This window comes from Phalaenopsis equestris, unplaced genomic scaffold, assembly GCF_001263595.1.
Source record: "Phalaenopsis equestris unplaced genomic scaffold, ASM126359v1 Scaffold000002, whole genome shotgun sequence".
NCBI lineage: Eukaryota > Viridiplantae > Streptophyta > Magnoliopsida > Asparagales > Orchidaceae > Phalaenopsis > Phalaenopsis equestris.
Window position 1 is genome coordinate 56,525,137 of NW_018164444.1, and position 25,964 is coordinate 56,551,100.

At 32.6% G+C, this 25,964-nt stretch overlaps 1 protein-coding gene across 1 annotated transcript; it reads left to right on the forward strand.

Moving 5' to 3' along the window:
• Positions 1-17,751: 17,751 nt before the first annotated feature.
• Positions 17,752-24,440, forward strand: LOC110019122 ((R)-specific enoyl-CoA hydratase-like). Its single transcript, XM_020716700.1, has 4 exons — positions 17,752-17,952; positions 21,816-21,931; positions 22,669-22,762; positions 24,076-24,440. Exons 1-4 carry the CDS (start codon positions 17,752-17,754, stop codon positions 24,097-24,099), a joined length of 435 nt encoding a protein of 144 aa, XP_020572359.1. The 3' UTR covers positions 24,100-24,440.
• Positions 24,441-25,964: the final 1,524 nt, after the last annotated feature.

Below are 25,964 nucleotides of genomic sequence, written 5' to 3' on the forward strand. Positions count from 1 at the left end.
TAATCTGACAATATATGAATTCCAAGTTAGTTCAAATAACTAAAATCATAATATTGTACACAGGAAGGAAGAAGGCAGATGTGGAGGTTTAGATTGTGAATATAATGTATAAGCAATGTTAATGAAGATTTTTAGTGGACAATGTAAAATGTTCATAGAAACTTGAGATAAGTTTCCAGATAAACCTTTCTTACACACCATACAATTGTTATATAATTGCAAATCTAACACCAATTAGAAGATCAGAGAGAGAGAAAAATCAAGCGCATGTGACTGTATCTGTTGCAGAGTAAGCACAATGCCATGCCTCGATGTTTCTTCGATTTAAATTTGAAACCTCAAACTCAACTCTATCGAGCTTCGCAAACTAAAGCGGATCTCAAAAACATATAAAAAGAACGGAAAAAATGAGTTAGAAATTGACATTAAATTCCAAATTCATACAAGCTAGAACATTGTAAAAAGAAAACAGCATATTGCCACAACTCGAGAAAATACAGATCATCATGAACAGAAATGAAAATCATTTAAAATACTATAGTGTTACTACACAAACTGAAGTGCCTAATTCAGAAAATCTAAAATAAGAAAGAATTAAAAACAAGGCAATCTACACAAAATTCTACACTCAAGTCAACCGAAACAGATGATTAAAAAAACATATTGCAACCCCCAAAAAGAAAACAGAAAATCCAGAAAAAGCAAAGTCAATCACTCAAAAGCAACTATAAAAGACAACTACAAAATAGAAAAACAAAAATAAATATCAACCTTGAAGGAAAATGCCGAGCTTTGCATCCCATGAGTTGCAGCGTACTCTGCAACACAGGTCTTGTATATTTGAAGCTTCCTTCTTTTCCATCCCCCTTCTGCTCGCTCTCATCCACCACGACAATGAAAGGAAGCTTCGGATTCTCAGCCATCCCTAATAAAGCACCCCAAAAAATCACAAAACAGCCAAAAATGACCGTTCCACGAGCCAAACTTTCCACAACAAACACCGATTCCTCTATCCGACAATGGATTGAAATGTAATCCAACAATGTAGCAACTCTTTAGTCCTTACTCGACAGTGTTCGACAAATAGAGAGAACACGTGAGCGAAACCTGAAGAAAGCCTCAGGAAACTTGATACGGAAGTCAAAGTTAGGGATAGAAACTCAGAGCTTAACAGCTCGCAGAGAATTTGTACGCCATTTCAGTAACTTGCAGCGTCCTGGAGTCACTTCGCTGTTTCCATAGTCCCGAGACAGCATCGCCACTCCAAAGCACGTTCTCCTTCGCCGTTTGTACCGTGAAATCAGAGGATGGCACGATAGTAATTGTGTAAAATTACGAGGATAGAAAGGTCATTTTATTAAGTAGGAAGCGGCAGGGCGACGCCTTCAACGCTGCAGATCTTCCCATTTGAATTAAATATTGTTCGGACCAAACTAATAGTTAAGACTAACATTTTAAGCGCGACTTTCGTCGTGTTATTTATGAGGATTTAGAAAATTCAATTGAATCTGTCCGTACAACCGGTTTACCCGTTATTAGTTAGGTAGTTTCATTTGTGTAAATAAGGGAGAGTGGACGGTTAGCCGGTTCGACGATTAGACCTTCAGTAATTTCCTCTCTCGCTCCCCAATCCCAAATAAGAACCTCCCTTCACTTGGTGTTCTTACCAGTGTCGTTGGTTCGACGTCCTCTCGTTGGCGTCTCACCTAGAAGACCGATCTCTTTTCTTTGCTTCTTCCTTCTCTGGACTCTCTCATTCATACAAGGCGACTAATGACCCAACAGAGAGCCGAAATTTTATCAAATAATTTTATTTCATCCAAAATTTTACGTGCAACCCTAATTTTTTAAGTTTGTTTTTTAGTGAAATTTGGAATAGAGATGATAGGATTATTTCCTGTTTGTAGAGGCCTTTCATGCTAATTAGGGCTTTATTTGGTTTCATTTGGATGTATGTAGTTATCTTTTCTTTTTAAATTTGATTGTAAATTTCATTGAGCAAGTTTGGATGATATATTGCTCCTTCATTGTCTATTTGTCACAGATGATGAATTACTAAATTAGTTTGTTATAGTCATTTAGTCTCTTCATAAGAGTGCATGGCAATATATAACCTTCTTAAGCCGAAGATGAGTTTGACCCCTTGAAGCCATAGCTACATGGAGTTATTTGTTGGAAAGATTCATAAGAGAAAAATACTCCCTTACTTATTATTGCATTTACAATATATTTTTTTTATGTAAAACCCCTCAAAATGTTGACATTATATATAAATGTTATTTCTTCTGTCAATTGATAGGGGTCATCAAATGGTTTAGACATTAATGATTCTCTTGTAGCAGCATCCATTATGGATCTAAAAAAACCTATGAGTTAATTGTAAAAGGTTTAAATTAGCAGTCAATTAAGTAGGGCATATTGTGGGCACCTCCAAAGTATTTCATTGAATCTCTCTTAGGCCTCATAAATGGATTCTCCATCAATTTGAGTGAGGTGACATCATTTATACGTTTTGTGGTTTTGGACGAAGAAAAATATCTGGCAATGAATTTTTGTTTTAAGTCATTTGAGGTTATGATTGATCCTGGAGCGAGTGAGTTAGGTCATGCATTAGCTTTATCTCACAGGAAAAGAGAAAAAACCTCAGTCTAATAGTATCGTTGGGGACACTGTTGTACCGAAAGGTGGCCCATAGTTCAAGAAAATTTGGCTAAATGAAGATTGGGATTTTCAATGGCAAGTCCCCCATCATGTTGTTTTGAATCATTTGGATGGCAGCGGGACGTAGTTCAAAAGTGTTAGCCACAGAAGTGGGGTAGTTTGATGCTCATGTCAATCTCTTCAATAGTAGGGTTGTCGTAATCCCTAAGTGGTTTCAAGTTAGAGAAATAGGGTCTGCCATCTTAACAAGTGTTTCAGAAGTTAAGTGTGATTTCCTAAGAAGCCTAAATGTGTGATCAATATCAGGGTCAAAAGAAGCGAGGTCGGCCTCAGCTCCCCGGAACATAAAAACGACAGATTAAAATTATACAACAAACGAGCACGCTGACCCACACAGGTTAGTCAACACGCTAACATGCAAGTGCAATACACAATATGCTAAAGAAAATAAGAAAATAAGAAAATAAATTATCAACTAATTATTTTTGGCATTTCAGCTTTTAAAATTTTTTTTTTGTTTTTAAAACATTTCAGCACCTACAAGGAATACAAAAAAAATACAAATGCAATATAGAAAAATAGTAAACACAAAGTAGAAATAAATAAATAAAAATGTTAAACTTAGATCCTTTATTTTTCAATTAAAGTTCTCGTAATAGCAAAAGCAATTATTAATGTTTTCCTCCAGCAATGACGTCAAAATCTTGACATGTCATAACTTACTGGGACATAAGTCTATCGTACAACGCAAGTGTACGTGTCAAGTAGTAATGCAATTCAAGAGTATTGTGTATCGATTCTATAGAAATCTTGTAATATTTGTTTCTGAAGACAAATCTCAAGTTTACTAATTTAGTTAACCTATTTTACTGTTTATCCAAATGAGTTTTTTAAGTCCTAAAGTCATAACAAGACAGAGTATTTAACAATTAAAAGAAAATTAGAAAATAAGAGGGTAGTTCGTGAGTTCCTTCAAGAAAGAAAAGGCTCGTGACTTTATTATTTGGATATCGTGGCGATCGTGATTTTTAAATATTTTTCTACGTGATTGTTGTTGATGGAGAACATAATACTCATTATGTCTATGTTTAGGTCACAAGAAACTTATAATCCTTGAAGTTAAGGCCTCCTTAATCTCCATGACATTCCACATGTTTTTCGATCCCCCCGGGATAATTGTAGAATTTCACTGAAATATATCAATCCCCTAAAAATTTTGTGGTTAACCCTTCGTGTCAACTACGCAACGGTTAGAGGTTATAATTTCATGAAACATTTTAACTTCCTAGTTGGTCAGAGCACGAGTAAATTATTTTTGGAGGTTAACCAACAACATAGGTCATAAAAGCGTAAGAAAATTATTAACAAAAATACATTATGAAAAATCCACGATAAATCCACTACTCCTTACATCAGAGAGACATGAAGAAAAGCTTAGTCGTACATATGGAGAAAACAATAACAGAAAAAATAAACACTACATGAATATCCATTACGAGTGACATATAGTGACGTAAATCACATTTCACTCTCGTACAGACCCTTTCACAATCCACAAAGCAAATAAAAACTCTCCCTCAAAGGTCTCTACCGAATGAAGAAGACAACCCTCAAGAGATCCCTCAAAATCTCTCTTAAACTCTCTTCTTTTAGCCTCCAAACTTTCTCCGGTGCAGAACTTCCTCCAAGAAGCCCTAAGATTTGATTTTTAACAAGAATCGCAAATTGGGTCAGTGTCGGCACTATTTTTGGTGTGGGGTTTGCCCGTAAGAAGCTGTCGGTCATCGGAATTGAAATCCCGTTGCCCGCTTCGGAAGGACATTAAAAAAATTGACGCATGTCAAGCTCCTCAGCAAGACAAATCAAATGAGGCCAAGACTATATAATTTTGATATCATCAAAGCATTTAAATATTCAATGAATGTCATTTGATTGAGGGAATCTCTCCGAGTCGTGCGATGGAGTGGGTTGAATATCTTTTTAATTTGCAAAAAGGTCTCTCTTAGAGTGTATAAATAGAGCATGTCATCCTCTTGATAGGGGCAGACATTGAGCTAGAAGAAGACTAAAACTTGGAGGAGTTTAAGTCCGGGGTCGTTTCTGCATTATAAATCCAATGAAAACTCCCACTTTTACAAATGTCGACCACCATCAACCACCACCAACCACCCATCGTTGGTCACCTCTGACTCGTTGTAATAAAAACCCTTGCAGAATAATGACGTGGGCTGCAAAATTCAGACGTATATTGCATAGTAATGAGACATCTTACACAATAATGCAATGATGTCTCCCAAAGGCGGTGTAACAATGCATCTTTAAGAAGGTACAACGTCAACACATCTTGATGACGGTGTAACAACACGCCCTACATACAATGCAAAAATGTCTTCCAAAAATGGTGTAACAATGCACTCGAAGTTGATGACTTTCTCCAGGCTTCTAAAGCTCTCTCCTTGTAGCCTAATAATACGACCTAAGTGCCCAGCTACGACCTATGTGGTCCATCATAGCTCGTGTAGCTTTTAACTCTGGCCTCTGTAGCCTAAAGACATGAACACAGCCCACCAATATGACCAATTTGACCAACTACGTCCTTTGTGGTTCACCATAGCTCATACAGCTCCTAATTCTGGCCTCTATAGCATACAAATATCATCACAACTCACTACGATGACCAACGCGACAAACTACGGCCTATGTGATCCATCATAGATCATACAGCTCTCGACTCTGGTCTCTGTAGGATACAAACATCATCACAGCTCACAAATACGTCTTACATGAACTATTACGGTCTATGTGGTTAGCAGCTCATAAAATCCCGAAATCGGCCTCTATAACCTACAAACGTCATCACGACTCACCATTACAACCTACACAACCGACTATAGCCTATGTGGTTTGTAGCTTGTGTAAAACCCTACTTTGGCTTATGCGGCCTACAGAAATCATCACAGAGCGCCACTATGAGCCAAGAGGTCCACAGCTTGTATAGCCCTTAACTCCAACCTCTATGATCTGAAGATTTCATCACAACTCACTATTACATCTTACATTACTGACCATGACCTACGTGGTCCACGACTTGTGCTGCTCCCCACTCCGGCTTTTATGGCCTACTGACATAATCATAACTCACAACTACGACATACTTAGTTCACAAATTTTGTAGATTCCACTCCAGCCACTACAACTTGCGGGCGTCATTGCAACTCACTTGTGCTGCTCCCCACTCCGGCTTTTATGGCCTAGTGACATAATCATAACTCACAACTACGACATACTTGGTTCACAAATTTTGTAGATTCCACTCCAACCACTACAACTTGCGGGAGTCATTGCAACTTATCATTACGACCCATGTGACAAACTATATCCTACATTGTCCATAGCTCATGTAGCTCCCGGCTCATGTCTCTATAGCCTATGGAAGTCATTCACAACTCGCGACTATGATCTATGTGGCCAATTATAATATACATGACTCACAGTTTCTATAACTTCCTACCATGACCTCTCTTGTCAACTATCGCTCCTAAAACGACTGCATGTGACCCATATGACCAACCACTACAATGATTTACAACTACGGCCTATATGACAAGCTAGTGGTACAACCATCGGCCACAACAAATTTTTGTCTCCATAACAATCGACTACATTCATTACTGCCCATTATCATCGAGAACTACATTTATTACAACCAGACTGCGGCTATTATCGATAATACTATTGCACATTTATAATAATTCACTTTGTAACTCTATCTTTCTTAATTCAGGAGAAAAATTGACATGTATATAGATCATTCATAATGGATTATTTCAATTGGGCACAATTTCATTTTTTTCTCTTTTTTAGGATTTTTAAAGAAAAAAAATCGACGTCTCTCATCTTATTTCTCCCTAATTACCTATATGAGTTATATTCTCATTCAACTAATATAATAATTCATTACTCTATCATCGTAAATGCTCCATCATCAAGTTTGTATATTATTTCATACCATATTTTTTTCATGCATTCTTTATGGATATATTTATTAGAAATGAAAATACTCTTTTTTTTAAGAGAGGGAGAGAGAGAGAGAGAGAGAGAGAGAGAGAGAGAGAGAGAGAGAGAGAGAGAGAGAGAGAGAGAGAGAGAGAGAGAGAGAGAGAGAGAGAGAGAGAGAGAGAGAGAGAGAGAGAGAGAGAGAGAGAGAGAGAGAGAGAGGCCCAAACGAAACTATATATTAAGACAAGTCTACAGGCTTTTAATGGTGGATCTCACACTTCATAAGATTCTTAAACTGACCTTTGTCTTATTTGCAGGATACTCTTGGATTGATTACATATTTATTTTTATATATTTTTATCATTTTTAGTTGTCCATTGTCTTTATGTGCCGGGTGCTATTTTTATCATTATCTTCTATTTTTATTTTACCCTTTTATTTTTGTATAGCTATATGTTTGGCCATTTCTAGCATCAGTCGTGTTAGGTCTTATTTTCACGAAAAAAATATTACATCCGAAGTTCATATATAAGTTTTGTTCGGATAATATTACAATTCATCGGAGATTACTTTCTTATGTTTTTTTTACTCCTCCGCTCATTTCAGTCGCAGTCATTATCCGGATGCAACTTATGTCAAGACTCCGAACGTAACATATTTTTTACATTCACATGCAAAATCATATTATGTCAACAATTATTCACTGGAATTTATAATTTACCAATATAAATAATAAATTTTAATATTTTCTTTTATATAATTTAGATAACTTAACAATTTAGAACTCTCTTGCTCAACAGTTAATAAAATTAAATATTTGATGACTCAGCTTAGATTTTGCCCTGTTTGCACAGTAATTATATATATATATATATCAAGCAGCAGACAAACCAAAAACAGCGCTTATGCAGCCGGTTACGCTAGAGAGAGGGTGGAAAAGCTTTAAGGAACTTGGATTTGAACTTCTAAATTGAAAATTGATTCAAATCACTTAAAAAATTTTTTCAATTTGATTTTTTTAAAAATTGTAATCAAATAATGCACATCTCTAATCAGCCTATAGAAATAATAACGGCTGAAAAAATGATCGCAAAATTGGAATATTGAATTAGGCACTACACAGTAGAAAGATATGTTCATCTTAGGTATATAAATATAAACTCTAAATACCTCAACAAATTAATGTCAAAGATAAACTTGAAACATGTAAATTTTAATTGAATCAATTAATTGATTATAATTTAAAAAAAAAAACATTATTGAGGTCGTAAAAGTTTTTTTTTGTATCTGCCAATTATAGACTTTGGGTTTCACATCACAAGTAGAGTGCCAAACTTTAGAGATGTTAAAGAATTCATTTCACTATGCCTTCCAATATGAATTATGTATAAACTTCTGAATTGCTCAATCATAGGGTTAGAACCATAGCCACAGGCATGGATTAGTGAAGCCTAATGCAACATTAACTATAATACCGTTTGTTAGGAATTACGGAACAAAAGGGTGGGAAATTACGAAAGTGAAGAAAGTGGAATGTTATGTTATAAACTAGAATAGGTTTATAATTAAATTTTATTATTTTTTAATAATTTTCTACCTTTTAAATTATAATTAGTTTTACTTACCAGTTTAATCTTAATTATTAGTAATGATATGAAATTTAATCTTATTTATATTAAATTTATACTTCAAAAATATACATACATATATATATATATATATGTATATATTGGCATTTGTCAAGCGGTGAATAGCTCATAGGCATTGCTGTAGCCGGCGTATGTCTTTTTCTATAAAAAAAAAAGAAAAAAAAGGAAAAAAAATACTTTTTTAGTTTATCTTGCTCGGTCCTGACGCTTACATAGAAAATTGGTCCAAATTTTATATCTTTTTCTGCTTGCTGTATTAAAAATAATGAAAAAAATTGAATATGTGTCGTTTACACGCATTTTTCTCTTGAAATTTATTTATTATTTATTTTTAGTCAATTTTGGCAATTTGTTTTTGATATTTTGTGGTCTCTTGGCCGCCAAAGGTCTCATTTAGTCGTGTTTTTGATAGTTTTTCAAAAAGTTGATGTCGAATTCAGTATGTTTCTAAGATCTGATTAAAATTATGTAGCTTCAATCGCACTTTAAAAAAAATTATAATGATCATAACAATTTTTATAATATCAAATTATTTTTCAGCAGTTTCACAACTGTTTTTAATGACTTATAATTGTCTCAATCATGATTCCCCTTTGACCATTCAAAATACTCCATCAACGTGTGTGTGTGTGTCTATATATATATCTATTAGATTAAAGAGCAACTCATGGCTTCTTACGCGTTAATAAAATAAGAGGTTACACAGTTGGGGAGGGAATGCAGATCTCCATCTACCATCACAAAAATAAAACACATCATAATCCTAAGAGTTCCACATTCCGCAGTACAACTCCACACAAATAAAAAAGAGAAGAGTGCAACAAAGCTACACCAAAAAGTACAACCATCAATGCCAAAAGAAATTGTATATCAAAAGGATCAAAATTATCTAAGCCCACGCCAACGGTGTTGAAAAACATCAAATCCAATTTGTGGCTTGACGATCCAATTAAAATCGTAGAGATAATCATCTGAACCTGTTAACAGTGAAAACAATCTTATGCCAAAGATATATTATAGCTACACAAGAGTTTGTCAAGTGTTGCTTCTCAAAATGAAGCTTCCATAACACAAAAACTTGGTATTCAATATAAGTAGCATGTATATATCATTGAAACATTTAATATTAATTTTTTTTATAATTATTTTATATAACTGCTAAAAGCCTCTTTTAAAAAAATATTTAACATCCTTAAAATTTTAATTTTGATTTTAATAAACATTTACATTTTTATTTTCTTAATACAAATAAATCAAGAGTTATTCGGCTATTTTATTTTTAAATCCTATATAATTTTCCATTGTTGAGATTTATTAAATGTTTAGCTTTATGGGATCACATGTACTTTTATAGTTATAAATATAAAAATAAAATAAAATTACAAAATTAAATAAGAAAGATTTGCATACACACATTTCAATTCCTATGTATTTCACCTTATAGAAGTTCAAATTGATGTTTTGATGTAATATGAAAGATTTGGATGGTATAAATGTAAAAAAAATCAAAATTAAATTTTGGATTTGGAATTGTTTCAAAATTTGTCCAATCAAGATTGGACAAAGTGATGTTATATAAATAAATAAATTGTTCGGGACCTCTAATAGTTAGCAAAAAGCTAAGGGCCCGTTTGTGACAGCTTATAAGTGCGGCGACGTTTTTGAAAATGCCGCCTAATCGTTTGGTTTGCGTGTTTTTGAAAACGTTGTCTGCCACGATTAAGTTTTTTACACTAAATTCATGCATCGAGTCGACCCTCGCGATCGACCTGCAGACCCATATTTCAGGATAAGCTGCTTATCATAAAACAGCCGAATTTGAATCCTATAAATTCCCCAAGGATTACAAATTCTCTTAATTAATGGAGGCCTATAAATGGCTTAGTGGGGGCCCGTTAAAGCCTTCTATGATGTGCTAGTAATTCACAAAAGGGAATCATTTACATACATACACACAATATTTTGTATTTATATGTCTAACATCTAAATTTTGATTTCTCTTTTTATAACACTGAAAGTTTGTATTTCACATAAAAATTATCACTATTATCAATTATTTTAAAAAGCAAAATGCACATTTTCAAGTAAGGGTAAAATGCTATAAAAAATAAATAAATCAAAACTTAGGTCTTAGATATAAAAATACAAAGGAACTATGTGGCATTTAGGTTAATTTTCCATAAAAAAATATTATTATTAATCATAAATATCATCATCTAATCATTCAATAAATTAAATGCCAATAATAAATAGAAAATATAATATTTCAAAAAAATTATTATGTTTTCCATTTTCTTCTTATTATTTTCTAATATAATTAGCTAATAAGGTGTTAATCTAGACAACAAAGTGTTTTAGGGTTTAGGGGAACATTCTAAAAATTTTAAAAATACTCTCTATATTTTCTTACTATAAAATAACTTGAGTTACATATATATTATTTATTATTATTAGTATTATTATATAAATACAATTAAGATTAAAATTTAAACAATTGAAGCATTTTTCAACTATTTATTATGAGTTAAAAAAAGAACATATATATTCATAATTGATGAGCATAAATAACAACTATTAAGATTGTTTAGATCATATACAAAATTGCCTTAGTCACTTTGGTATTGCTCTCAACAAGCTAAACATTTTCTATTTTATATATGCTAATGATATTGTCTTAGTAAAGGCAATGAATGAGTCCAATTTTGGTGAAACTTTTGGATTCTGTTTGAATGACTCTGAAAGCTCGCTATTCTTGTTCTCTTCTTCTCAATGATAGTTGATGTCAAGCGACACAGTTTCATGATTAACATCCCATAGATGGAACCAAAAGTCAAATATATATAGATATTGTATTAGGGTACATTTTACACTAATAACTTGCATCTTGTCTTTTGGAGCCATACTTTCAAATCAAAATAAAAAGGTGGATTAAGAATCCCCTCAATCATCATCTCTCATGATTTCATTATTTCTTTCAGTAGTAGATTCATGAATTATTCTAACACTTACTATTTGGTGGAAGCGGATGCAATGCTCTTCATGAGAAACTAATTTTCTTACGTGCCACATTTATTTAAAAAGATCTAAATACGTCTCTTCACTCAAAAGCTAAGCTTTTCTATACTCTCTAATGGTGGCAACAATAACTTTTTCTAGGATCAGCTAAAGCTAAGTCTTTGGATGTTTTACTTGGTGTTAATACAATTACCACACAATTTTCAAATTTAAATATTATTTAAGCAGCTTTATTAAAATCATAAAAGGATATTTGATTGCTTGGCCAAGATTTCTTTAGCATTTATTATTTTTGAAGTATATTTCTATAACAAATGATATGATTTCTTGGGATGCTAATCATAATCCATGTTTTCATTTTTCGTTCTTCTAGCTTTAAGAAATTCTATAATGTATCTTAGCATTCGTATATCCTACAAAACTATACCCCAAGGCATCATGATTATGATTGCCTTTGCCGATTGGATAGTATCAAAACTTTAAATATCCTCAGGGGTGTTTGGTACGATATTTTTAAGAGGATTTAAGTTAGATTGAACATAAATCCAACCAGACACCATAAAGAGGTTAGATAGATAAATCCACCTTAAGTTAAATCCAGTTTTTACTTGTTCAATATATTAAATTCGGATTTATTAAATTCACTTATTAGTTGGATTTAACGGATTTAGTGCAATAAGAAAATTATTTTAAATATATTTATGTCAAACACACCAAATGGATTTAACTTGATTTAACCTTACTTGAACCAAACATTATTTCGGATTTAATAATATTTAAATTTGATAAATTTGGATTCACAAGATTTACTAAATCTTATTTAACTTAAATTCTGCTTGTAGCCAAAAACCCCCTTAGATCATGTAATATCAATGTAAACAATGCACCTTGTCTATGTAACTATGAGCAAGAAACCAAAGATCACATTATTTTGAATACAAAACCCAAGTTAAGTTATTTATTGTTCCCTCCTTGGTTTGAGACATTTATTTTTAAAAGTAATGTGGTACAGAATCTCAATCATATCAGTGAAATATCCATTATTAATTCAATTATTAAAATGTTTTATTATCTATCTACTTGCTATCTCATTTATCAAATTTGAAGAGAAATGAACAATAAGCTATATGAGAAATATATTTTTTAATATTTTATACACTTTGATGATGTTCAAACTATTTTAAGGAGCAACTTAGTTGGCAGTGAAAGCATCAAGGTTCTAATGCATCTTCTAATCACTCTATGTTTAACCCAAGCATGCATCATTCCTTAACAAATTCTTCATGCCCCGCTTCCTTATGGATCAACTCAACTTCTCCTTGTTATTAGGCATGTGAATTGATTGTTGTTTGTTCCATAATTATTAATCTTTCGATTTGTTGTCTACATTCGATCGTTTAGGTTTATGACGGTGGCATGTTGATCATTGGGTTATGCTGAGGTTTGTTTGGGTTGTGTATACCAATTATGCGTTGGGTTATGTTGTTAATTATTTGGGTTGATATTTTTTTGGTTTGTTAGCTATCTTGTGTTGTTCGGGGTTATCATGATGGTCGGTTGTGCATTGTGTTCTTATAATTTTTTATTATCTTATATGATGTATGCATTAAGTGAAGATAATATTTTAGGCAGGGTATAAGAAAGTTTTTTGTACCATCTGTCCGAAAGAGGTACAACTAGATAATCAACCTATAACACATTTTTTTAAGGAAAATTGTAAGGATATAATTCACAAATTTCATGAAAAAATTGGAAGAGAATATAATACGAGTCAATTAAAGAATATATGAGATCAACTTAAAAAACGATTAAAAATTATGGAAAGAATTGAAACATGACTCAACCAAACTATGTTTGGACTACAAAAAAAATAACTATAAATGCATGTGATGAATGATGGAAAGATAAATTAGAGTTGAATTTACCTTTTTAAATTCCCGTGTCCTATTAGTTATTTAGAATGTGCATGATAATATGACTAGTACTTTAACTTTTTTTAAATGTAGGTTGTTCATAATGCCAAACAAATTCAAACTTTTGTGGTATTGATCCTGAACTTGAGAAGAATTTTGACATGATATTCGGTGGAGTCATTGCCACTAGTGACTGTGCTTGGGCTTCATGTCAAGAAGCCCCAATTGACTTAGATCCCCAAGAATTTTCTTAGTAGAGAAATAATTCAAAAGAAGTTAATCTAGAGAGAGATTCATACTATACCACACTAGAGCGCTCTACTTTTAGCCATACGAACCATGAACATTATGTTGAACTTGTCATGATAAAAAGAAAAACCAATAGAGTTATTTTCCTAAAGAGAACCTATCTTCGGAGCCAAGTTCATCAAACGAACCTCCTTCCATTTTTTCTGTCAACGATATGCTTGAGATGATCCCTAAAATTTATGATGACCTTCCACTATACTTAATCTTGACCAAGTTGCTCAAGGATAATCTTGACCAATTTATGATAAAAAGAAAGGTTTTCATGTAGACTGTAGTTGATCGAAGAGTCCATTACCTTAGGTTTTTTTAATAAAAGCTAACAAGGCTAAAGAATTTATGTGTTTTTGGGTAACTGTCTGTAGTGATTTTTTATTGTCGAAATTTCATATTTTTTCATGGTCATACTCATATGTTTTGCTTTATGTTAAACTATGAAATAGTGCTAATAAATTTCTCTGAATTATTTATTATTTTTTGCATTTTACTAAGATAATTTATCGTATATGAACTCAGTGGGTATGTAGTTGATTCCATTTAAATGGTGCTTGTCGAACTTTTATTTGTTTCAATACCATAATGCTAGATTGAAAGAATGAGCTTGACAAGAAGTTCATGATTGATGTTGAATGCTTAATTAATAAGTGTTATGCAATATATATTTTTATGCCTTTCTCAATGGCATTAACCTACATTAGAGATAAACGGATTAAGGAACTACATGAATGAAACAATAGAAGACTTCATAGTATGTTTCATATGTCAAAAATAGTGTTTATTGATCATCTAAAATATTTGCAAATAACTCATGGTCTCCAAGACTCTTCAGGAATCACAATAAGAGAAGTGTTAGGCTTAAGAATTTATAAATTATCACACAAAAAGTCAATAAGGTCAGCATGTGAGCTCTTTTAACATTCATTTGAAACAATTAATAGATATTTCAATTTCATATTAGTTCTCATTAGCTTGACACGTGCTAATGTGAAGCCATTAAATCCAACTTTTCAGAGTATATATCTCGAGATAACACATGATTATCATTTTATGTCATACTTCAAAGTAAAATCATACCTATTAATTTTTATAATTTTTTTAGCTGCCTAAAAGTGCTTAATAAAATAACTTGTTAGGTAAAACTACCTTGAGGCTATTGATGAAAGATGTGTGTATGCTTGTATTCCTAAAGATAAGACTATGGTTTATATTAGAAGGTGTGGTTTGCCAACTCAAAATATTATGATAGTCTGTGACTTTAACTTGCATTTCATGTTTGCCATGATTGAATAGGAAGAAAGTATGCATGTTAGTCTTGTATTCAAATTTGCAATATAGTTCAAAACATTATAATTTCCATATGCCACCTCCATGTACTTCTAAATTGCACATGAAGAAGTTAATTATTTTGAGGTACCATTTACTTTTAAATATTTTGCGTCATTGAACGAGTTAGTGCTATCTTGTTGATATTGGGTACCCTGTGTAGATGTTTTTTGAAGATATTTTCTGAAATAAAATATCACATGCTTGACTTTGAAAGAAGTAGGTAGGTTGTTCGAGATGGGAAATAAATGTTTAACAAATGATACTCTTCATTAAGTCGCGTAATTGAGAGGGCTTTTAAAGTTTATAAGAAGAAATGAGTGGTTCTAACAGACACGTATGCATGCCCAACAAATAGACAAGTCAAAATAAAGGAAACAACAATGTCATTGCACAATTATATTGGATTATATCTTTCAAAACATAACATTGAATTTGATAGTTTATAAACAAATCACACATTTATTCCATATGAGGTTTATGAGTATAAGGTTGGCCTGTCAATTATGGGAATTGAAAATGTTGGCGATAGCCCGACTCAAGATGATGAAGGTGCTTATATTATGGTTCAACTAAAAGAACATATTACAAATGCTTTAGTGAATGAGTAATACATGTATTCTTGATTATTTTTGTTGTGTACTTTAGATATTTACTTTTGCTCTTGATTATTTTTGTTGTGTACTTTAGATATTTACTGCTTGAGAGTTTCTTTTATATTATTTTTATGTATTTCATCAGTGCTTCATGAATTATGTCATTTTGTGTAATCCAAAAATTATTAAATATTTTGTTGTGTTGTTGCATTAATATTTGCTTTTTGTGTTATTTATTAATTTATTTTTTATACCATTTGATGAGCCATATAATTTTTGAGGTTCTTCTAGATGTCTTTTATATTGATCTACTTTTTGAGATATACGAGTTTGGTTTTAAAAGCTTAAAGGTAATCAAAATCTCATTTATAGGTCCACCACCTTGTTACAGTGGCCACTTGCATATATATATATATATATATATTATGCTACCTTTGAGCCCTTAATTTTTTTATTTACTTACAGTTCTATTGCACATTTCCTTTAAAATTTTTGATTAAAGATTTAACTTTTCATTCTTAGGAAATATGAGCTTAAGGATTTCAAATGCTTATAAAGTTAAGTGTTGCAATTGCGGTATGCAATGTTTCGAGTATGGTTTAAGATGAGATGCTAGCTATATGAGAAGATTTTACAGGTGTCGTATGAATAGAACACTTGTTGACTATAAATTTTTTAGATAGGCTGATGATAGTGAGGAATCCACTTCAAAAGGTGATCATGTATGGAGAGAAGCTTTGCAAAATAAATTTCTCAAGAAAACTTGATCATTTGGACATAAAAACTAATTTCATTATAATATTACTTCTTAATATTATATTTTTTATTATCATGTTATTATGTGTTAAGTTATGTATTGCATTGACGTAATATAATAAAGATTTTTTTTATTTCTTTTAACCATTCAAATTTAATTTTGTTATTCTATTTGAATTATTTCTCAAATTGTGGACTTGCGACTAAAAAATATATTTAAGGGCATAAGAAAAATTTTTTTTTTTCAAAAACAACTGCAACACAAAAAATCATCCAAACATATACACTACTTCACCATCAATAATTTTCTAACAACTTATCCTAAAAATAACTGATCAATTGTTTATTCAATAAGTTGCAGTTGCCTCAAATACACTCTTAATTGTGCAAAATCTCAATCTCACGTATCCCAAATTTACAAAATTAAGCATCAAAATCAAGGTTAATTAAATATAACCAAAATAATACAATAATAATGTAATAATATAAATATAAAAAACAAATAAATCAAATGTATACTAAATATTTTTAAGTTTCGAAATCATTGCCATCAAACTCTCTTCCATACCTATGGCTAGACCTAGGCTACTAAAGAAGTTTTCTAGACCTCAACCAAAAGTGAGGTCAACACCTTATCAATAAACTTATGTCACTTTAAGAATGACACAAAAAATATAAAACAACTTTCTAAATATATATGACATTCAGCTAAGAATTCTTATATATCCACATATATAATATCTAAACTATCACATTTACATTTATCACTTAAATCTTTAATATCACATCGAAATATTTTTTCACTAGTGCCTTTTCTATGCAACAATTCTCACAATTTACGAGCAACCTAAGGAAAAAAATTTCATATGAAGCCCGGACACAGTTCTGCGTCTGGATCCTAATAAAATATTGCAACGTGTTTTTGACCGGACCCACATAAAAAATGAAGAAAATACAATAAAAACTCCAATAACACCACAATAACGCGGCTTCACTTCAATAATCCAGCAAAACAACTCGAATAACACTACAATAACATCGCAATAACACCGGTGATCAACGCCAATAACACCTCCCAGAGGAGCACACAAATAACACAACGGTAACACCACAATAATCTCAGTAAAATAACTCCAATAACGCCATAATACTTCCAATAACCCCCGTGAAAAACTACCAATAACACCGTGCGGAGGACTCAAAAATAATACGTGATGAGATTGAGATGTTATTAAGGTGTTATTGAATTCTTAGCACACAAATAACACAACGGTAACACCACAATAATCTCAGTAAAACCCGTGAAAAACTACGAATAACACCGCGCGGAGGACTCAAAAATAATACCGTGATGAAATTGAGATGTTATTAAGGTGTTATTGAATTCTGTACATTATTTTTAAGTGGGCCTAATTAAGCACAGATCATAAGATTTTATTGAAGCAGGCCTGTAAAATTTTTTCGAGCCTCACACCCTAGCTAATTCATTTGCTCCACCGCTCTCCCGCCCTTCTCCTCGATGCGCTTCCCCCAATGCCTCTCAACCGTCTGTCTGATCCGACTCTTTCCTCGTCGTTGCGCAGCTCCCGCTCACCGCTTTTCATCTTCTCCCGACGCCGTTCGGCCGCAGCTGAAAGTCGGCGATGTTCTGCGCATGGTGGGTTCGATGGAGGCTGCATCGTTCATGGAATGCTCGTCGCGTCCCTTTTCCCCTCCGTCATATCCTCCAACTTTGTAGGTTTTCAATCTTTTCTTAAATTGTCTTCTTTTAATTGTGCTCATAATGGTTTTGCCGATTGCAAGTAGATAAGCGAAGATGGATCTTAATTTTCTAATAGTTTAGCTAATATTTGCTGCATGTTTATGCCGGGCACCTCTATAATTAAGCATTGATGGTTAATACTTATTCTTTCCTTTGTTCAGTATAATGCAGTGATTGCCAATGGAGAACCAATGCAATTCCTTGTTGGGAAATCCATGCTAAAGTTAATTGTTGGCTCTATCCTTAGACTTTTTGCTTTCCACCTTGGTTGTTTGGTTCTAATTATGAGGACAACTTTGTTATAGTCTACTTTTAATGTTAGGCTATTGGCACCATCATGAAATATGGAAGGTTCAAGACTGTTTAATGTTAATTGAAAAGAGCATAGTAAGATGCTTTCCGTTTGTAGAGCCTAGCAATATTAATATGAGCTAGAGATTATGCAGTATGATAAATTTGTTGTGTGAATCGGCAAGAAAATGAGAGTGCTTTCCTTTGATCGCAAGAGGTAATATATACGTAATATATATGTAATATATTGATGGTGGAGGAGCATGGCAGACCCATGTTGTAGTGAGGGAGGGCACAATTAATTTTTTTGATGTATTGATGGCAGAGGAGCATGGGCAGACCATTGTTGTAGTAAGGGTGAGCAAATGACCACATTCAAATTTTTTATTCCTGTATAAAATATAAATTCTTAGGATAACATAGATTTTTAGGAGTTTTACCACCCTCAATTTATCATTTTGCCTAATCCTCATAAAAACCTCAACTTAAACATAATTTATTTATATTTTCCTACAAGTTTACATTATTTTCTAGTTATATTTCCTTTTTGTACATTTAATAAATTATCGTTCGAGTTTTTTTTGTTTTTTTGAAACACTAATTATATACATATATACATATATATGTATACATATATATATTTTGTCCACCTTGAAAAAGGGTGTAGTTAGCCCCTGGAAGGAGAGTTTCACATGAAGTGAGGAAGACACTATGATATCATATAAATAGAAGTTTTTAAGAAGAAAAGTTTGCCTTCAAATCCCCAATAGACGTATGATCTAGATAGTGAGCAAGGATTAGTGAGAGACATTAGTATTGCTGTGATATTTGTGCGTGTTGAGCAATGCCAAAATGCTGGGGGTGGCTCTCACCCCACAATTTTTGGAAAAGGCCAGACATAAGTATAAAACATAATTTTTTATGGTTTATTTCTTTTACTACTTAGTATAATATAGAACTTTTTGCTCCCCTCACCAAATTTGGGGTAAACTTGTTTAATCCCTCTTGCTTTATATTTTAATTGCAACACTAGCCGAGTGGAGACCATGGAGCAGAGCAAAAATAGGACTAGGCTATAGAGCTATGCAAGCACGAAGCAATGGGTCAAGTATGGAGAAACATAAAGCAAATGTGCAAGCATGTGATGCGGGGTAGTGTGAAACACAACATGAGTAGTGCTATAGGTGAACCAATGTAGCCGTTGAAAAACTCAGAGTCAGCTCGATTAATACAATGAAGTTTATTCAAATTAGTAAATAAATAAGTTTGATCTATGTTAAAATCTCGAAGGTTAAATGAATCATGCTAGCACAATCCCCAACTCATTTATTTATGTTCATTAAACAAACTCGATTATTGTTCAACAAGTAAATTCTTAAATGATTTATGGTAAGCCCGATGATAACTAAATTATATATTATAATATTATTTAAATAGAATTTTATTAATTAAAATATATTTAACTATACATTTAATTAAAATAGATTGTAATTTAATGTCACTATGCATATTATTTTATTGCAATTCATCATTATTTATTTATTTCAAGGAACTAGTTTGTTTGTACTTGTTTATGTTATTTGATAAAAAGAAAGCTTACTTGCATCTTATATATTATCTTATTTAATTATTGTAAACAAATTAGATACTAATTCAAAATTTATTAAATTGCTTATTTTCTTTATATTTGTAAAATGATTCATTAATAAAATTATGTGAGAAGCCAAGTATTTTTTTGAATTTTTAATTTGTTTATTAACTCGTTGAAGAACCCGTTCAATTAATACAAACAAGCCAAGTACAAAATAAGTATGCTGTAAACAAATTTAAACAAGTCATGTATGAACATAAATATAAAAGTTCGCTCAAACTTGAGCCAAACTTGAACAACTTATAATATGACAAAGCCAAGTCCAATCCATGACACTTAATTTTCTAATAAAATGTGAACTCAAATAAATAAATCTTTTAATTTGAAAATTATTAAAACCTAACCACAGGATAGTGGAAGTGACACCAAGTTTCACAGCATCCAGGTACTTCCAACTTTTTTTCTTTTGGACTAAACCATAGCCTTAACTAGGAATTTTTTAGGAGATTCCCCTCCTAAGATGTAATTAATTATAGAGGCTTACACTTATACGAAGTTTTAACCTAGATTAATCTAAAATACTTGGCTTGACTTGACTCAACTACAACCCTAAACATGAGATAACTGTGTGGGAGGGAGTTGTGGGCAGTGTGCAATGCAAGCTGGTAAGTGAAACGAGGGAGAAATAGGAACATGAATCAAAGGGGGCGCGTGATGCAACTTTCTTGCTCGATGGGAAACCACCCTTGAGGTTGCAGACTGGTGTATGATGTGAGTTTTGCAACCAATCCATTGGAACAATGAAGCATGCAGTAGGCGTCATGTGCAATATGGAGGTCACTGTTGACACATATAAGCACTGGAAAGTTATGGGCTTTGGATATGAAGTTGGGTAGATAGGGAAATGAGGATAAACTTGGCAGGCATCTAGAGTTTCTAGCTCTAATACTATGTTAAGAGAAATCAGAGATTTTTGCGTAATTATGACTTGTAATAGGTCCAAACAGGACAATAATGAAACAAATAGCCGCAGGATATCTCTATTGTAATCTCCTTCCAGTAGTACGGATCCTACGTAATAAATCAATGCTACTAAATGTAGTTGAATGACCTTGCATTATGCTATTTTTCCTTTGAACTTTGGCTTAGCAAGAGGATATCTTTGAAACACTTAACATCTTATCTGATAATTTAGAACTTATTTCCTTTGACTGTTTGTATTGAAATGAATTTAAATTAGAGACTAGATTGCAGTGAACTAAAAGTTGAACAAATTATCAGTGTTTTCTGGTTCGTAGTTGTCCAATCACATTCGTATTCCAACCGTTTCATCTATTTCAATAACAAGTGATGTTGTTAAGGGCTTTAAGTATGATGCACCTATGGAATAATATTAATTAGCCCATAAAAATCAAAGGCATTGATATAATCCTTTTTGACATCCTAGATTGTTTAATTTGTTTGAAAATTGGATTGTCCTTCTGTAATGATTTTCTGAAGCGAAAAGTAGATCTTCATGTTTAACTTTTTTTATTCTAACATAAGATTGTTTCATGGTGAATTCTTCAACCATTAAACTGGTTAGGAGGCAAGCAAATCTCCTTTGTTAAGAGTCTACTTATTAGACTTACCACACTTTTCTGTTTTTAGAACATAAAATTCTGAGATGCAACAGATAGGAGTAGGACTTGGTTTGTATCAAGGTGCTTGACATTTTTAAAACGAACATTAGGGATGGAGCTTTGAAACATTTTCATTTCCTGTTATGTGTGCTTCAAGCTTCTAATTCTTACTTGTTCTTCCAAAGTTACCAAGTAGCTCCTCATATTCCCCATAAGCCTGAATTACTCTCTCTCTCTCTCTCTCTCTCTCTCTCTCTATATATATATATATATATATATATATACATCCCATATTCTATATGCGAATGTTTATTTTTGAAGAACCATGCAGCCAGGAGCAATTTATGCTTCTCAAACTTTGCAATTTAAGCTGCCAGTCTACATTGAGGATGAGGTGATTGCTGAAGTGCAAGCAACAAACATGAGGGAACATAAGAACAAATACTTGTTAAACCTTTGTATTTATTTGGAAGATTTACATGCATTCCACTAATTCTTATGTATTTACATATATAACACTTAAATTTCAATTTTTACATATATGCTACCTTGCCTATGCATGAAAAGATGTACTTCACTTATTAAAAGTTAAAATAGTGATATTTTTTTTTATGTGATCCGAAAAATTTAGGCAGTATAAATGTAAAAAAATCAAAATTTAGGTGTTAGATATCTAAATACATGAGAATCATGTGTTATGTATGTAAATGCCCCTATTTACTTTTAATGGGTGCAACTACTCGTGAACTAACAAGCTTAACTCCATTAAGGGATGCTCAAAACTTAACGGATTCGCCGGCAATTATCAGCAGCTCAAATTAATGAAAACTTTTTATCGAATTTTTTCTTTTTTGTTTTGTTTTCTTCTTGTTTTGATTTTATTTTTGTTGCAAATTCTCTAAAGTGAAATTTCCGTTTAGCTCTAGCTGCACAATTTCACTAAAGAAATATTTTCTGGTTTTGAATGAGTGGAAAATATTGGTTGATATTGTTCCAAAACTTTCAAGAGATAATTTTACTTGTTTTAGGAAAAAAAAAAACAAAACTATTCTTACCTTACTTTTTTTGTCAGAAACAGTAATAAAATTCATAAAAACCGAATCAAACTAGGCCAAAAGAATATAAGTAGTCCCTTGTTTTAAAGCATTTCTTTCTAAATAGTCCACTTTCTGCTTTTGTGACAGAGTAAAGTTCAGAACAAAATGCTTCAAAAGTCAAGGTCTTCTTATGGATGGAGAAGCTATGGCTATTTTGCCAACTCTGTTACCTACAGTAACAGTATATTTCTAACACAGTTACCATGCAATGTAGGATATCAAGAGGATTTATATTACAATGAGCTTTACGATATTTTCATTATGTTAATGTTAGTTAATGTTTCATGTGAAAATTGTAATTGTTGTAAATTTGAATGTCATGATTGTAAAATGTAGACTTTGGTAGTGTATTTAGTGAAGTCTATAGGTGTAATGATCCTTAGGATTCTTTTAAGTTACACATGGAAGGGGTTGGCCAAGCAAAGAACTTAAGTTGGCCATTTCATTCAAGCTGGCGAAGCCAATTCAAGGAAGGGTTTAAATCAAGAAGCACATGCATGTAGTATTCCCACATAGTGAAGGATGTTGAGACCAAACAATAATACTTCCTCCATTGTTCAAGGGACCACTTACATTGTCGGCCAACCACCTTCCATCCTTTTGGATTTTCATTTTCCTTATGTTATAATGGTTAAAATGAGTGAAAAACTTCTGTAATAGCATCTTATGTTAAATGAAAATAAATAAGTTTATCTTCTTCAAGGTTTATTGCTTGGTCGCACGACCTCCATAATGAAGATCCTTTGGTATGATGCAAGATTTTTTTTGTTTAGTTTTTTCTGTCCACATTTCCGTTGCCTTCTACCACAACCTTTCATCAGCCATCATCACAATCAACCATTAAAGCCAAGATATGGTAATAAGTTTTACTCACACCTTATCCCCCTCAACCCTAAAAATCATATCCATGCGACTCCTAGCCACATTCAATTACATCCTGTCATCCTTACCTTGCTCCCTCACTCTCATAAAACCCTAGCCCACCCGCAAGGCATCGAGTCCCCTACTGAGGTGCTCTCAAATTCTTCCTCTATACAATGCAATCCAAGGTCCACTTCTCGATTTCCATCACTCTCCACATCTCATTCCAACCTCCTCCATTCCTCTCTATCACCTTCCCACCTCTCTAACATGCTCCCAACAAAGCCGAACCCTACTTTATGACAAGTTCATGAAGCATTTCCAGTGCATAATAGTCCTCCTTCAACCCTAATCTCATCCTCTCCTTCTCAAGTCACTCACCACATCCATTCCATCTTCAAATACTACAAGCCCTCATTTTCAAAAAAATAAAATAAATAAGAAAAAATAATAATAAAAAAAAATACTCCAAGCCCTCATCATTCCCTCCTTAATAAGTCCACGTTCAGGTGATCTCCACTCTCCACTAGAATGCCTCATTTACTTCTGATATGGGATACATTGTCAATGCAGTATTCTGTTAGTTTCGAAAGATAACTAAACTTCATTTTTGTATAATTATGATGATTTCAGGTGATCAATATTGCTCTTTTCTGAAAATTCTGTTTGGAGAAAATTCAGGCTGAAAGAGGTAATTAATCGGCCTTGTTTTATTTCTGCTCTTAGATTTTATTCTATACTTGAACTTAATCGTTTATCTTGATATGGAAGCACAAACATCTATCATGACAATCTGAGGACCATGGACTTGTGCTTATTCTGAACTGTTTAGAATCTCATAGCAGAAGCTGTTATTGCTGCATCATTCATCTCCATAGGCAGGTGGAACATTTTGATTAATTTGTGACAGGGAAGATATATAATTTTTTTCTTGGAAGAACTTGAGGACATTGGAATCACTTTCCATGTATTTCATTATAAAAAAGGGGGATTTACTTAAATACCAAATAATTCTCAAGTTTTTACAAATAGAACACCTAAACTTTGTTGTTTTCTTATCAAGGGTTTTAGTGTCGTAATCAAATAAAAAAATATGCATTCAAAAGTGCATTTTACTTTGGATAATTTGATTTTAGTAGTATTTTTATTTGGTTCTAAAAAGATTTCGGTGATATATAAATTAATATGGAATTTTAATTTTTACATTTGTAAATAGATAAGAATTGGGTGCTATGCATGTAAATTCCCCTATAAAAATCTTGTAGATAGCAATTTGTCTTACATTTAATTGAATTTGTTTGCATGTGAGAGGAGGTGAGATGTGAGGAATGTGAGAATGAACTCTCTCCTGCAGAGGAGAAAGATTACTTTTCCTATCAATTAAAACTTTTCATTTATTATTTTATATAATCTTCAAAATTAGAATCATAGATGGTGATAGAGTATGATAGTTTATTGTTTTACCATGCATGGAGATCTTAAACATAACATGATGAAATAAAATATACAAGAGTCATTCAAAATTTTTTATGTGGTAAATTTGAGGAGAGAAAAATCCCGAGGTCTTGCCTTATTAAAATGATTAATTCAACTATATTGATGAAAGTTGGTAAAATTTAGTCCATCATTTAGATAGGGGAAGACAATGTTATAAGAGTGCAAGAGGTTGACATGATGGATTTACAGATGATAAATTGTTAGAGGTAGCAACAATCGGGTGATGATGATGGGTGACAATGATTTAGTGATGGTGATAGTGAGTTTATGATGACCGTCTAACAATGATGGTGCTCTGATAGTGATAATAATCGAGTGATTATGATCTAATGATAGTGTTGTCGGTGAACCGACCGTGGTGATGATCACGGGACAAAGGTTTGTGATAGCGATGGATGTTGAGCAATCGCAGTTTTACGACAACAGTCGATTGAAGATTGATCGACAGTGGCAACGGAGATTGTCTACAGTGATCCATCAATGATGGCGGCTGTGTGATGGTTGCTCGGCTATGATTATAACGACCCTGCGGTAGTGATCCAATGGTAGTGATAGCTACGATCATACAAGGATGGTCTAATGATGATGACAATTGAGTATTGGTAGTTCGATGATGTTGGTACATTGATCGTAGTGATGGCGACCATGCAACAATATTGGACAGTTGGAGTTCAGGAATCCTCAATGTCTCGAAGCTCTTTTGAGTCTTATCATCAAAATCTAACTTTTTTTCCCCCACGAAGAGGGTGAGGATCTATTTATAAATCTTTGAAGTAACATTCTTCGTAAACATTACTTAAATCAAGATCACTACATCAAATGACCACAGGTGATCTCCTTACATGCCTTATTTTATTTTGAGTATTTGAATGTCTTAAATATATCAAAATTAAGCAATCCTCTTTTGAGTGCTTTTTCTTCTTCATACATTTGATCCTATAACATAGATCTTTTGAGTGCTTTTTCTTCTTCATACATTTGATCGTATAACATAGAAGGTTTATCATATTTTTGTTAGTTTTCCG

What these genes read in the sequence shown, in the direction of transcription:
- LOC110019122 (XM_020716700.1), top strand. Translation starts at nt 17,752, where the DNA reads ATGCCTCTCAACCGTCTGTCTGATCCGACTCTTTCCTCGTCGTTGCGC. An exon ending in CCGTCATATCCTCCAACTTT is followed by an intron (nt 17,953 to 21,815) that starts GTAGGTTTTCAA and finishes AGAACCATGCAG; the next exon opens with CCAGGAGCAATTTATGCTTC. An exon ending in GAACATAAGAACAAATACTT is followed by an intron (nt 21,932 to 22,668) that starts GTTAAACCTTTG and finishes CTTTTGTGACAG; the next exon opens with AGTAAAGTTCAGAACAAAAT.